A 14,887-nucleotide genomic window follows, 5' to 3' on the forward strand; every position below is an offset into this window, starting at 1 on the left:
AATCTGTTTCACTAGTCCTCAAATACATCACATGTATACTGTTTCATTAAATTAATACTAAACTAAATACTTACTTGTCTACCTACAGGGCAGCAGTGTTGCTTACTGGTAAGCACTTTGATTAATTAAGTTTGTTGTTCTTTTTGCCTTTCTTTTTACACAATTACCACAATGAATTAAGCCAGTTAATTTGCAACATCCCAACATTTCTTCATATTCATTATTGATTTTGACATATTTCAGCTTATTCTAATGCAGTAGTTCTCAACCTTTTTTACCCCATGTACACTTTTTACCATCGCCATACGATCGTCCCCTCCTTTTTAAAACTCACAGAACACGTATACATTTGTTTAAATTCATATTATTTTTAATCTGTTTTATAAGTTAAACAAGAAAATGTATAGAGAATGTTGTTAAATACCTAAACTTGAATAAAAGTAGTTTTTTTATATTGATAAACTAAATCTAAATACTTAACAAATAAATAAAATCTGACCGCATCCTTCCGACACTATGAAATTACCCCCAAGGATGCATTTTTCCTCTAGCTGAGAACCCCTGTTCTAGTATTTATGTGCAATATAACTATTTTATATTTCATGTTTTCATATATACACACTTAAACGCAAATATGAAATGATTTTAAAAAATAAAGTGATTTTTTCGTTTTTTAAAGGATTGCGTGTTATAATGTTGTTACAAATTGGGAAGAGGCTAATATAATATTTTTAATGTAGAATCATGTCTATACTATATATTGTAGTTCTTTTAATTTAATTTTAAATAATAGAATTTTTATAGGAGTATTTCCCTTTAATTATAATTATGTTTAATTAAGTCATTGCAGCTTCGACAAAAAGTTCTTAATAGCCCTACCTTACATTTAATTATTTGTTAGTATATATATATATATATATTAAATAAATAAATAAGCTCTACACTTTTCAACATTATCGTTTAATAATTAAAATTAAATTCTGACAATTTGTAATAGAATGTTTTATTAAATAAATGCTTTAATTTCTTATATTGTTGAGTAATTTAATTACAAATAGTCATAAGTAATTGGACTGAATATTCAGCTACTGATATTTTGTAGCTAATATTTTAGATTCCACAATTAAAAACATTTTTGATTAATTCTACAAAATTCTTCAACAATTTTCAAAAAAGCTTGTTCCAATTATTTTAAACTTTTGGAAGCATCATTAGTAACATTATTTTTAAAAGCGTTGCAGTGCAACAATATCAACACATTATGTAATCACTTGAACAACATGAAGTTACTATGTGGTACGTTACATTACCTCCACACACGTAAAGGTAAACTGGAAGGTAAAGAACCAAACCCTGGTAGTGACGAAGTATTGTTCACCACATTTTAGTTGGGCTCCATTGTGTACAGTCATTTACAATCTTTTTTTCAAGCCTCGAAATTGAAGAATCAGCGAGGCCCTCTCCAGAACTCGAAGTCCGAACCTCCTGATTGCTATTCGTATATGTTTCTAATTACACCATAAAGGCAGGCTGTAAGGAGGGAGAAAATACCTTACAGGGTAATTAGATGTCCACAGGAATAAGAACAACTATGTCCAGCATTTGTTGTGTTGCAATATGTCGGATATATCTCAATACATATATTGACATCGAAAATTTCCAGAGACGCTGAATTTCTTTTTTAGTATATTTTTATTCAATTGCATTTCATTTGCCTCCCTATTTTATTAGTTTATATTAATATTTACTAGTTTTTAAGATGCTTGCTAATGACCAATCAGTTATTAGATCCATTTATATCGGATTTCATAACTTCAGTCTTTCAAGAGGTTATTATTATGAACTCCTCTAAAATTTTCTGTTAATATGTTTTCTTACTTTACATTAGACATCAAAGGGCTTTAAGAGAAAATAAAAGACACGCACTCAAGGGTAAAACCAAAACAAAACATAAAAAAAAAAAAAAGTCTAAAAATAAAGAAGCATTACTGGGAAATGAAATAAGTTGTAAGAGCTAAAGACATATTTCAAGGTCAAAGGCGACTGCTCTCGAAAATTTCCTGTATTTCGAGTTAGCCTTCAAAACTCTTTTAATCGGCCGAACTTGATTATCATATTAAAAAATAGCGTGTAAACAACATATATATCAAATATTCCACAAAAAAAAAAAAAAAAAAAAAAAAAAAAAAAAAATGCATTACTGGAATGAGAAAATTACATGCATGCCTTTTATATCCTAATATTGTCTTGTACAGTATTTTTAGATCTTAAAACTCAACAAGTAGAAATAAATTCCTAATCAAAATCATTTTTCGTTATACTGAAGGTTAATTATATATTTTTAGATATAATAGCATGCGCACTCCTGTAAGAAGTTATCGCGATCTCTCTTGAGTACTCTCATGATGTAAGTGGTTAGTGGTTAGTAAGTCTAGCTAGAAATTGGAAGATCTGTGGTTAGATTTCTGGAGAGGTCTAGTTGTTTCTTGTATCAGAAAAGCCTATTAATCTCTATTTGCTGCTCGGACTCAAAACGCGGTTGGCGATAACTCTTTACTGTCTTTATCTTTACTATCTAGATTTTGTCGATTGGGTCTCGTGCCTCTTCTCAGTTAGATTTCAAATAGGGGAGAAAGTAAGGACTTAACGTAACCCCCATAAGTGCTCTTGTGAGCTGGGGCAAGTGGTTAGCACGTTGAGCTAACAGCTGGAAGATCCTGACGTTAGCTCAAGTGGCTTCCCATTCTTTTTGCTCCGAGAAGTCTAAATAATCTCCTCCCTCGTACTTCCGCATCATAAAAACAAACTGTGGATAAATACAGAAGGTTGAAAGATTCATTTTGCACAAAATGACTTAATAGCTAGGATAATGTTCTCATCATGAATATTGATTCAGTGATAATCAAAGTTTCATAAAAATTGTAATTCGTGTTCCCCAAATATAACACAGAGTATTAGGAATAATTCTCATTACATAAATTATTAAATGTGCGCAGTTAATTCATTTACCGGATTGCTTACTTAAAAACTATATTTAACTGTATTTGAGTTTTTAATAGTAGTTAAAAAGATTGTATAGAGTTGTAATCTAAATTCTGTGCTGTTAATATTTAGACGAGCTTCGTCACTATATTATTTCAATAAGTATCAATATATAAAATATCATCATTTAGATAAAAAGTATTTTCTCCTTCTTTACCGCGTGCCCTCGTTGTGTAATTAGATACCACATCCGGTTAGCAATCGGGAAGTCTGGTGTGTGTGGATCCCGGTGAGGGCACTGCTCATTATTCTCGTCTCCTGCATGATGACTCTGCAAGTGGCGCAAGAACTAAAAGGTGGTGGACGCTAATTCGTCACCAACAGGATTTGGAGATGGGGTACCCTCCCTCCCATTCGCGCACTGAAAAGGGAAGTATATAAGGTATTTTCTCCTTCTTTACCGCGTGCTGTCGTGGTGTAACTGGATAGCACGTCCGGCTAGCAATTGGGAGGTCCGATTTTCAAATCCCGGCAAAGGCACTGCAGATTATTCACGTCTCCTGCATCAATAAACCTAATGACTCCACAGCTGTTAACCATTTAATTTCTAGAATGTTAAAATTTTGAAGCAGGGCTTCCTTTGTTCCTATCAATATACAGCACAAAGTAGCCGTAGCATATTTATTTAAAATATTCTTCTAATTTCTCTAGTAACAGACTATAGGATTATTTAGACAGGTAAGAGTTTCTTACCCATAAAAACAAGCAATAACTGCGCAGCTGCTTAACATTAAAAATGCAGATTCTTTCCTTTATGCGTTTCTAAATAGATCAGGCACACTATAACTAATTTGCCTCTAATATTTGAATTTTATAAGTTTTGTTTCAGAAATTTTTGTTTAGTTTCGAATCGTTTCTTAAAAACAAATCAATACATTATTTCACAGAGAAGTCTGCATTTTCTTCCTGTCTAAATACCGAGAAATTTGTAAAATGTTAACATAAAATACAAATATCACTGAAACAATGGCCAAGTAAGAAACGAATGCTTAGTATTGGTACTAGCTCAACCTGGGCACAAATCTCGGGGAACGGGTTGGTTATGTGGACGCTTTGGTGGCTCTTCTTATGTGAACTGTGAATGACAGCTGGCTTCCCTTGAGAACCTTTCCACGCAGACTATCCTTACTTTTAAAAGCAAATGATTATACAAAAGATTATAAAAACAAACCCTAAAAATAGATTTATCGATGAATTTAAATCACATGCTTCTGATGTGTAATCTGATCATTTCAAACTTTTAAAATTCATATTATAACAGTCACATTTTCTTCTGATTACTATTTGATTAACTATCACTTTCTCCTTTCTCCTTTAAAACTAGACAGGTTTATTATAAAATTTAATCAAAAGTTATAAGGGTTTTTTCTTTAATACGTAATACTTATCAATTTGCAGTATCAATACATCCATGATTTCATACGGTGAGCTGGACCGGACTCCAAACAGCAGCGTATGCTTCAAATAATTATTATTATTTTTTAACTACTTATTTACTTACCTCATAATCAATACTAATTTACATATTTTATCAATTCTTTCTTAGAGGAATTTTCGTGAAGACAGAAGGTCATGACACTTGGCAAACATGACCCTTGGCGGCAAATTCCGTCCAATGTTGTTCATCGGAAAGTAATCTGGAATTGGATATTTTTTAATTTTGTCGGATATATAACTTTATCATATTGCTTAGCTAATTAAAATAGCAGACAGAAAACAGGCTTTATATACGTTATCTTCACTTTTTAGGCTTTCTAAAGCTATTTTAATTAACTTTTTGCATACATTAATTGAAAGAACAGTAGAGTAACAGACGAAGATTGATTAAAAATTTGCTCCTGTCATGATAAATTAGGAAGCGGTTCTTAAGATAGCAATTATAATAATCAATATTTTACCTAAGCTAAAGTATTAATTTAACCACGTTTCATAGCAAAAAATATTATAACCATCAACTTCTATGTCTCAACATATGAAAAATAAAAGACTATATAAATTAGTTTATAAATATGATTTCAAATATATCAGACAAGAAATATACCTAAATCTAATTAAAAAAACTTCCAACATTGATATTTAAAATCAGATAATAGCCTAACAAACAACATATATGACATCAGTATTTAAAAAAAATAATAAAATAAAATAAACATGATCTATGTAGTGTTTGGAAGTATGATATTAGAAGAAAAGTAACAGAACTACTGTTTCCAAGTAATAAAAAACTATTTAGTGTTTGTTAAGCAATTATTTTTGTTTTCATGTGATTTTCATCAATGTGAAGACTCACAGTGCGTTTTTTGGTTTACAATGCATTACATTAACTTTTAACATAAGCAATATTATTTATATCAGTCATTGCTTGATTTAATTTTCAAGCATGAAGTCAGTCTTTTTAGATGAATTGCAGATGGTATCTTTATCAAATTACTTGCAAGAACTGCTTCATAACATGACATAGGTTTCATATAGTATAAAGAGACGGTAAATGCTGCTGCCACACCTTTTACCTTTGCCAAAATTTTCGAACGTTTAATTTGCTGCAAAATAAGCTAGATATTAAATTCCTATACATCAACCTATTCCTGTATAAAAACTTTCCAATTTAACAGCTATCTCAAAATTATTTTCAAGACTATCATCATTATTTGTCAAATTTTCAGCAAAAGTTAAAACATTCTGAAATTCACTCCACAGTGTGGTTTTTTTCATTTTATTGAATATGTGCTTTACTGTATCTAAATGAAGAGGCTTGTTGTTATAAAATATTTCAACATTCATTCGTTTATCTATTTTTAACATTTTTGAATGTATGGAGCTCAACAAAAGCATAAAATTCAACAAACAGTTCATCAGAATTTTTACAGACCATGAATTTTCTATTTTTTTCACAGCTTCTCTAAAATAATATCGATATTTATAATCAATTTATCAAACCTATTAATTTCGTCGTTTTTCGTGGAAAACTGTGAATATTTCTTCCTCTTTTCTTGTTAATTCTTCCGCTCTGCTTCTCCTCACTGCCGGTGCCTTTTCAGTCGCATGTATTGGACAGCCGTTTAATATGCATCGCCTTTTAATATTAAATATTTTCTCGGAATTCTTAAAATTGTTTTATTTTTATCACTAAATAGATATTCTCGCACAATCATATCTTCGCAAAAATGCTTTTCACGAATGATACTTGGTTTAGAGGGCACTAAATTCAAGCGAGGAAACTTACGGTTCCGCAACTGCTTTTTTGCGTCAAAATTCGTGCACGCTCACTTAATTCTAAGCTTCAACATAATTATAATGACACTCAGGTACACAACACTGATCAGGCATTGCTATCAATACTAACAAAGTCATCACTAAACAAGACACCATACTGACAAAGTCATCACTAAACAAGACACCATACTGACAAAGTTATCACTATACAAGAACGTCGTAGTAGTCACAAGACTAATGGTCGAAAAATGATGGCTGGAAAGGATCTTCTTTCTTGACGATCACCACCTAGAGCAACGTTATACGTCTGAGAGGCTAAATGACAGACGGGTCCGGTTATTACCGACGAAGGTTGCGTTAGCAAAGACTCCGACATTTGAAAAAAATAATATTAAAATCTCTATAATTACCATTAAATCTCTTTTATTGATTAGATTTTAAGATACTTCTCCCGCCTTCGTAGCTTACCTTCGTGGTGTAGTGGTCAGCACACTGAGCCGGTATTTCAGAGGTCAGTAGTTCGATTCCCGGCGAAGGGGTTGCTCAGGGGTTTTTCCCTTAGATCTCAAAGCAGAAATTGAGTGTGGTACTTATAGGTTAGTTCATTCTAAGGGCTCTTTCCACATTGCCACTATACTCTCGTCCACCCATCTCTCACAAAAGATGTAATATGGCTTAAGCATCTACCAAAAGGACAGGACTTAGAAATCTTTTCTGATGGCTCTAAAGTTTCAGAGCAAGTAGGTGCAGCCTATGTCGCTTTCTACAACAATACAGAAATTCACTCAGCACGGTTCATACTTAGCGACCACGCCTCGATTTTCCAGGCTGAGTCCTTCGCTTTCAAGAAGACAGCTCTCTGGGCAGGCAACACCAATTTTCCATCTATCAGCTTCTACACGGACAGCATGAGCGTCCTGCAGGCACTGAACAAGAACGGCATACAAGCCTTCCACATCTCTTCATTAAAAGAAGTGCTTTTTACCCTATCTTCTTCCAGGCAAGTGTCTCTATGCTGGGTACGAAGTCATAAAGGTACACAAGGTAACGAAAGGGCCGACTTTTTAACTAAAGAAGCCACAAGTCACCCCTTCATCGAATCAAAGTTACCACTTTCCATAGCCGCTGCCAAACACAAGATCTTCTGCGCCTTCATGTCCATCTGGCAAGCTCGCTGGGACGACTCAGACACCGGTCGACACACCTACTCCATCTTTCCCGTGGTTTCCACCAAAAGGCTCAAAACAGATTTCTATCTACAACAAGCTTTAATAAATCACGGAAGATTTCCCGCATACCTCAGCAGGTTCTGCAATCAAAACATAAAATGCGCCTGCGGTGCTTCAGCTTCTTCAGCAGACGCTTCACATTACATCCACGACTGTCCACTCATTTCTCCCATCAGAGCCTTCCTTCCTCAGCTCCAGAAATTACATAGCCTCAAAGACCTTCTTCAGGATTACTACGGACAGCGGGGCGTCAGAACTATCATAGAGTATGTCTATTCTAAGAGAAACATAATCATAGCAGATAATCAGGTCTAGGCACCTGACGAAATGTAAAGGCAGCAAGCCTCTACTCATGTATATATATAAATATCTCTAAGCTAACTAACCCTTTCTGCTAATTTTATACTAACATTCCCAAAAAATTGTAAGTTGGAGCACCCCCAACAAAAGTAATAACTACTGTTAAATCTGTTTATCTATAATAAGGTTGAAAAGATAAACAGCCAAAATAGGTCGATGTAGCAACGATCAGAATAACATGACTGACCTGTAGTGCCCATTGAGAGGTGAAGCAGGCGGAATAATAATAAATAAAAATCTTTCTGGTTTTTACAATTAACCTAATGTCTCTAGAAGTTAATATTCTAATTACCGTTTAAAATTTTGATCTTTCATTAGAAACAGCTGCTGGATAGGAATTAAAGTAATATTGATTAAATTCATTGGTGCTTTTAGGATTATCCTCTAATCTTAACAATATTTAAAACCAGCAAATAATAAGGCGTAGAAATTTAGGAGAGTAAAATTATCTTTCGTCGCAATGTAGAAGTATAAACTAAATTTTTCGAAACAGGAAACTACATATTTTGTAAAGATGCATTTCAGTCATTCTTTTATCTTTATAAGTGGAACGTAATTCTAAAATATTTTGAAAAAGAAAAATGCGTTTTTAAAAATTCTTCATGAAGATAAAGATTGCTACCTTGTGTAAAAAAGGAGTCTGTGTGTGATTTATCATTTTTCATGACTCATTAAACGAAGTAATGAGGAGTATTAAAAACATTAGTTAAAAATAAGTTATACCTTTTTAGAGTAATATATTTATCATTTACTGATAAGTAATTATACATATATATTTTTTTCATTTTCAGTTATATTTACAAAAATTTGGTTACCTTGAAGATTCTACAGGCTATAGAGTCGGAGCAATTTTAGGGCCAGATGCAATATCAAACGCAATTAAAGATTTTCAAAGATTCGCTGGTCTCAATCAGACTGGTAAGTATTTGCACAAAAAATTATATAGAGTATTTATTTATATAGTGCAAATTTCTAAATAAAACCCATAGATTACAGACTGCATTACCATACCATTAGTCATAACACAGAGATATAAAAAGTTTTTAAGAATGTAAATTGTTTATACTACTTATTTAATACAAGTTTAAATACAACTTTTCCCTTCTTAATAGCACAGAAAAGACTAGTACACATTTGACTGTGCTTTTAGCAAGTTGAATAAGTACTTTCATTATTAATCTAAGGCAGCTTCTAAACAAAATTAAGTTGATCTTAGTATATATTTTTTGCGTAAGAATAGTTTTCAGAAATTTCGATCATTTTTACTCTTCCGTAAGTCAATAATATTTTGATATTCCAATAAAATGATTTGGTTTCTTGGGAAACATCTTTAAATGTCTTAGTAGGATTATAACAAAGCATATTTTCGTAAATAAATAATTAACAACTCCCCCCCCCCAAAAAAAAAAGAAAAATTTTGTCCTCTATTCTTACTAAAAAAATTTCTTGAAATATATTTGTTGTAATGCTATAGAATAATTACAGCAGGGGCTTCTAAAAAACTTCAATTTAAGTCGAAAGTTAGTAAGCATTTTCTCAGAAACTGACTTCGAGAGCATCAACTTTGAGGAATATGCATGTTCTGATGGATTTCTAATGGAATAGCAAGTATTTATATAACATACGACACTAAAACATACAATCAGCAAGAAGACAACCTATTCAGTCACAATGAAAGTAAAAATCGTTATGAAATGTCTAATGCTTTTTTCTGATACAATAAAAGACAACGTTTCATTTTATTTTAAGTAGAATCTAATGTATCTTTTATTTGAGAGTGTAGTAATTAGTTCTGAGTAGCTTCTCATATAACTATATTGACGACTAAGTTTCGGAAAAGTTATCAGTATCTATATTAGTATCAGTAAGATATCAGTATCGACGCTATAGATTACATTTGATCTACTTCATTTAACCTCAGAGTGACTAGGCAAATTAAATAGAAAACAATAACAATTAATTGTATTATATATAAAGTATTTTTTTTAGTTTTAAGCCAAGAGTTTTCAATACAGTCTAAGGATCAGATTAATACGTCTGAGTTATTCATGCTCATGAAACAAACTTGGATAAATTTCATAATGTGAAAGGTTTTGCTCACATTTGATTTAAAAGTTTGTAAGTTAAGAAACTGCTAACAAAATAGATCAAATTAACTATGATAACATAATATTAATAAAAGATTAGAAGACATACAGTTTACAAAAAGAGAAAAAAATGAAATTGGGTTAAATGACATCTAATGTAAAAAAGTGCTAGCAGTTTTAAGTACGCACTAAATTGGTCCGAGTTCTTCATTACATCATAGAATTTCAATAATATATTTATTAAAGTGAACTAAAAATGATGGAAATAGCACATAAAATAAATCTGAGATCATTATCCATGCATAAACTTATATAACAATAATGAGATATATTATATAACAATAATGAGATACGTACTATGTTCCTTATACTTCATGCGGTGTTTTATCTCCATGTTCGTTCAAAATCTTTGATTTCCTTAAAATTCTCTCAATAATCTTTATTAAAACTGCAATCAAAGATAAAACGTTTTGACGCTGATATTTTGAACAGAACTTCATTTCACTAATGTGTAATAAAAATGAGATCAAATGCAAATGTCCATGTGTCATTGAACTAAAGGATTATTATCTATGTAACGATTTCAAGCAAGAACTTCTATAGATGGAGTTTAAAAGAAGTCTCTGGCTCTGGCTTTTGAGCTTTGCGCAAAGAAAATAATTCGAAGATTTATATTTCAATACGTAAACATCTATCTTCTTCAATCAGCAAGACATGAGTTTATTTGCTAGTGATACTTTTCATGTGTGAGCATATGAAGTACGTATTAACTGATTAAAATGAGATATTTTCTGAAGCTCAGCACTGCTGGAGACTTTAATAAGAAAAAGGAGAGAAATATAAAAGAAATCTTCGCAGTTTTTGCCGAAACGCTTCACTTAGGATATTTTGTTTTTTATAAACTATAAAATATTTCTTTGACAATCAGGAATTCAATCCATGCAGAAAATATCCTTCTTCGAGTGAAGAACAGAACCTTTAATTCAAAACATTATTTATTATAACACATGATATTTTTTAATACTACATTTCCTAGCATAAAGAACGCATATAAACGATTATTAATAAAGAGTGCATATAAATGGTTATAAATCTAAGTGAAATATAAAATACTAAAATAATGTTTAATAAAAGCAGTTTATGGTGTGCGCAGTAATGAACAACCCGATTAAGCAATTTTATTGTGAAACTTTCTAATCTTTCTATTATAATTTTATTGTGAAATTCTGTCCAGCAAAAAATTGGGAAATACTGTTTTTTTAAAAATATTTTTAATTTCATATATAATTTTGAAGAATTTAAGAAATTTTAAAATAAATAATTAATAAAGGAAATCAAAATATTCATAAAATCGCATTAGTATATAAGCAACTAAAAGTTTAATTTTGAGAGATAATAGCATCTCCTTTTCTTCTTCATAAGCTCTTAGAACTGAATTCAGTGCCTAAATCAGAAAAGATAATAAAGTAAGAACCGCCTCTTCAAACAAATCTACATACTAGTTAAAGTCAAATACTTAGTAAACCTTCGCAAATTTTCTCTTCAACTGATTACTCCGTTTAATTTGCTTAAATTTCACATTCTGAAACTAATTGGTTTTTTCCTTTACTCTGAAAGAATTATAGTCATTATTATTAAAAAGAAAGATATTAAACATATTTAAATTCTACGTATTGCCTTGTTACTCATATCTCTTGCAAAAACTCACTGAAATGCTTGCAAAATCTTGCCTAAAACTGTAAAGTATCTAGCATTTTTTATTAAAGTGACTGTATAACTCATAATATCACACATTTCGAGCTGAGAGACAGATTACATTATTTCGAACTGCATAAGTAACAAGAACAGAATGCAAGGGAAGAATATTTTATTATAGAAAATTTTGAACTACGCAAAATGGTATCGTCAAAGAAATGACTAGAAAATTAATGTTACGCATAACAGTTAACAGAATTTTAAACTTATGCAGTTAATTATTAAAGTTCATTATTTAATTAATCTCTTTTATAAAGTTGTATTGATAGATTTTTGTGAAAAAGTAGCCAAAAAATTATTAGAAAAGGAGAGATGAGTACAAGATTTAATTTTTGGTAAAAGAATATCACATTAACAAGGTGAAAGAAACTAATTTTACAATTTGATAATTAATTAAACGGTTTTGATGTCGGTAACCTCATGAAGTTTCTCATCTTCATTTTTCTAATCAATTTATTATTATATATTTCCCTTTCATACTTAAATGCATAAGTTTAAAACTGTACTGTTATGCGTATCATTAATTTTCTACTCATTTTCAGTTTTTGAATGCTTAAGTTTCCTTCTTGCTCTTTTAACAAAAGATTATTAATTAATTAAAAAATATGAAATAAAAATGTCATTCCGTCTTTCCCTCACAAACAATTATGCAAATATATAGTTATAAATGTTAGAGCCTAATATATGTCTTCAATGTTATGGTCATGCGAAGACTTTAAGCACTTTACTTTTTGCCGCGATATTTTCTACGACAAGGTTTTAAAACTGTGAATTTTTATAACCGCTTTATTTTCAGCGACGATGTTTTATACCATGATGTAATAGAATTGCTTTGTTTTCTCTCTGTTTTCTTTTCTCCCAAGGTATTTTCGCCTTGCATTGTTTCTCCGCAATGTTTCGCTTGTCACCCAACTATCTTTTCAAGAGTTGCAACAGTCGCAGTTCCTCTTATGAATAACTCGCTAACATATAATTTTGGAGACTAATAATTTGTTTGCTTAATTCAATACTGAAAGGTATACGAGTGCTATCTGCCAGATGGAAGATTTTCTAAAACCTGAATTGGATTCACGCTACATATGAGGAAAACCAGTTTAGAGATTACTAGCATAATACCTAAAATAAAACTCCTCATTACTAGTGATATATTTGCACATATATATACAATCAGGCTACTGTCTGTAAACTACTCTTCAAATATTTTAAAAGATTTTTGAGATTTCGAATATAAACCTTATAGAAAATTAAGTTGATATGAATCAGCATGACATATTATTTCACTCATAATACAATTCACAGAGAAAAGCAAATTCACAGAGAAAGCAAAGAAAACAGATGGCCGATTATGTGTGATTTGCTATACACATATAGAAAAGCAAACAACCATTACAAACAAAATTATTATATCAAATTACACAGATTGCTTCAAAATAAACAGAAAGGCGGAAAAAATTAAACTAACAGCACTATCTATAAGTAACAAATTATTAGTAACCCTAATAACTTTTAAATGGAAAGAACATCAATAAAGCAAGCCGTGATTCAAACGCATGACCAAAAAACACAAGATTCTGGATTCTTTAAATCCATAACCTGGACAATAGTAGTTTTCAGTGGCTTTTAAGAGACGTCGTGCAAATCCATATAAAAGTGTATACAGTCCCTGATTTCTCAACTACACTTTAATGTTTACTTAACTTTTCTGATGAATGAAATGCGAAAATTCAGTGTATACAGTCCCTGATTTCTTAACTACACTTTAATATCTACTTAACAAGTAAAGAGTATTAACCTTTTCTTATGAATAAAATTTGAAAATTCAACTATGCTCTCGTAAGGTTCGGACCACGGGTCTTTCAAATGCTAGCCAGACATGCTTTCACAGCAAGAACACGCTAGGAAACTGTACCTGAATTGGATTGTACTTAAAACTGAGTTTCGTGCCCCTAGGGATAAGATTGTAAGGATTAGATAATTCCTTACAATCTTATCCCTAGGGGCACGAAACTCAATTCATTAAATTCGAGTGGTTACGAATTATCGTCTGCCATATTTTTAGTTCCAACGCTACTTTACAGTTTATTAGACTTTCCCGATGCAGGTAACGCGAAAACTCAACTGTGCTTTAGCCAGGATTCGAACCATGGAACTTCCAGTTGCTAATTGGACGTGCTAACTCTTTACACGAAAAAGCACGCACAGAAATACTCAACAATTCCTTATAAAGGAAAAATTCGTATCCTAAAAATGAGGAAATAATACCATGCTGCGATCTCCGTTAAAAAAAAACTGCTTAATGACATTAATATTGCTACGGACTTTGTATTTAGTTGGCTATTTTAATATAATTGTACTTAAAATTGTTTTACTTCCCCGTGCAATGCAGCGCGTGACGAGTTTTAAGAGAAAGCTACGTTGAAAACGTAAAAATACAAGAGCACGAGCATTTAATAAATAGGATATCTCGTAATTTATATTTAAACTGTATAAATGTAATTGACTGCTGTGTTAGCTATGACCGTAATTTTTACGCTTTTTGCTTTCCAGAAATTGCTAGGATTGTCTCGTGCGGCCGATTTTAAAAGCTGGAGAGAAACTTCTCAGTTCAGTTGTTTAGATAACTGTTGTTTGTTGATTGCAGCGAATTCGCAGAGAGATCGGATTAGCTTTCTCTACGCTGTGTATTGTGTTCTTTTTAACGTTTTAGTAGTTTAAATATAGCTACTGATTATATTGCGTGATATTGTACGAATATCTTTGAGGAAAAATCCAGCGTTTTGTTATATTTCTTGTGATAAGAATAAATTTTATTAACTTTTTATCGGTCTTGTGCATTCAATCTATTACGAACCCGTACGCATGCAACAATATATGCTTGAGTTTAGTAGTTTCACAAAGTGGTAAATTTTATACTTCACATTGCATTTTCTGTCTCTGCGATTACAGACTAATGCATTCATTAATAGTTTCATAATAGAAACATTTCTAATAATAGAAAATAATAGGACAATTTCTCATTTAATTTTATTTTCGTTATTGCTAGGTAAAATGAAACAGGAAAGAGGAAGGGCACTCCTTTTTAATTTTTTTATATCGTTCTAAAACACAATCTTCAGAACAAAGTTCCAAATGCTGTAATATTACTGCAAACGTTTGTCAAAACACTGCTGTAAGTGTTAAATTAGATCGATTGTCCTTATC

At 31.4% G+C, this 14,887-nt stretch overlaps 1 protein-coding gene across 2 annotated transcripts in view; it reads left to right on the forward strand.

The window, feature by feature from the left end:
* The window catches only part of LOC118183209 (stromelysin-3-like), a 218,750-nt gene that overhangs the window by 21,479 nt on the left and 182,384 nt on the right, over positions 1-14,887 (forward strand). For both annotated transcript variants that reach the window (XM_035352675.2, XM_085807923.1), the window contains exon 2: positions 8,636-8,762. In XM_035352675.2, the coding sequence (XP_035208566.1) occupies positions 8,636-8,762 (127 nt within the window). The remainder of the gene's footprint in view (positions 1-8,635; positions 8,763-14,887) is intronic.

This window comes from Stegodyphus dumicola, chromosome X1, assembly GCF_044657685.1.
Source record: "Stegodyphus dumicola isolate Sdum_Otavi_A_Nest chromosome X1, ASM4465768v1".
In the NCBI taxonomy this organism is placed as follows: domain Eukaryota; kingdom Metazoa; phylum Arthropoda; class Arachnida; order Araneae; family Eresidae; genus Stegodyphus; species Stegodyphus dumicola.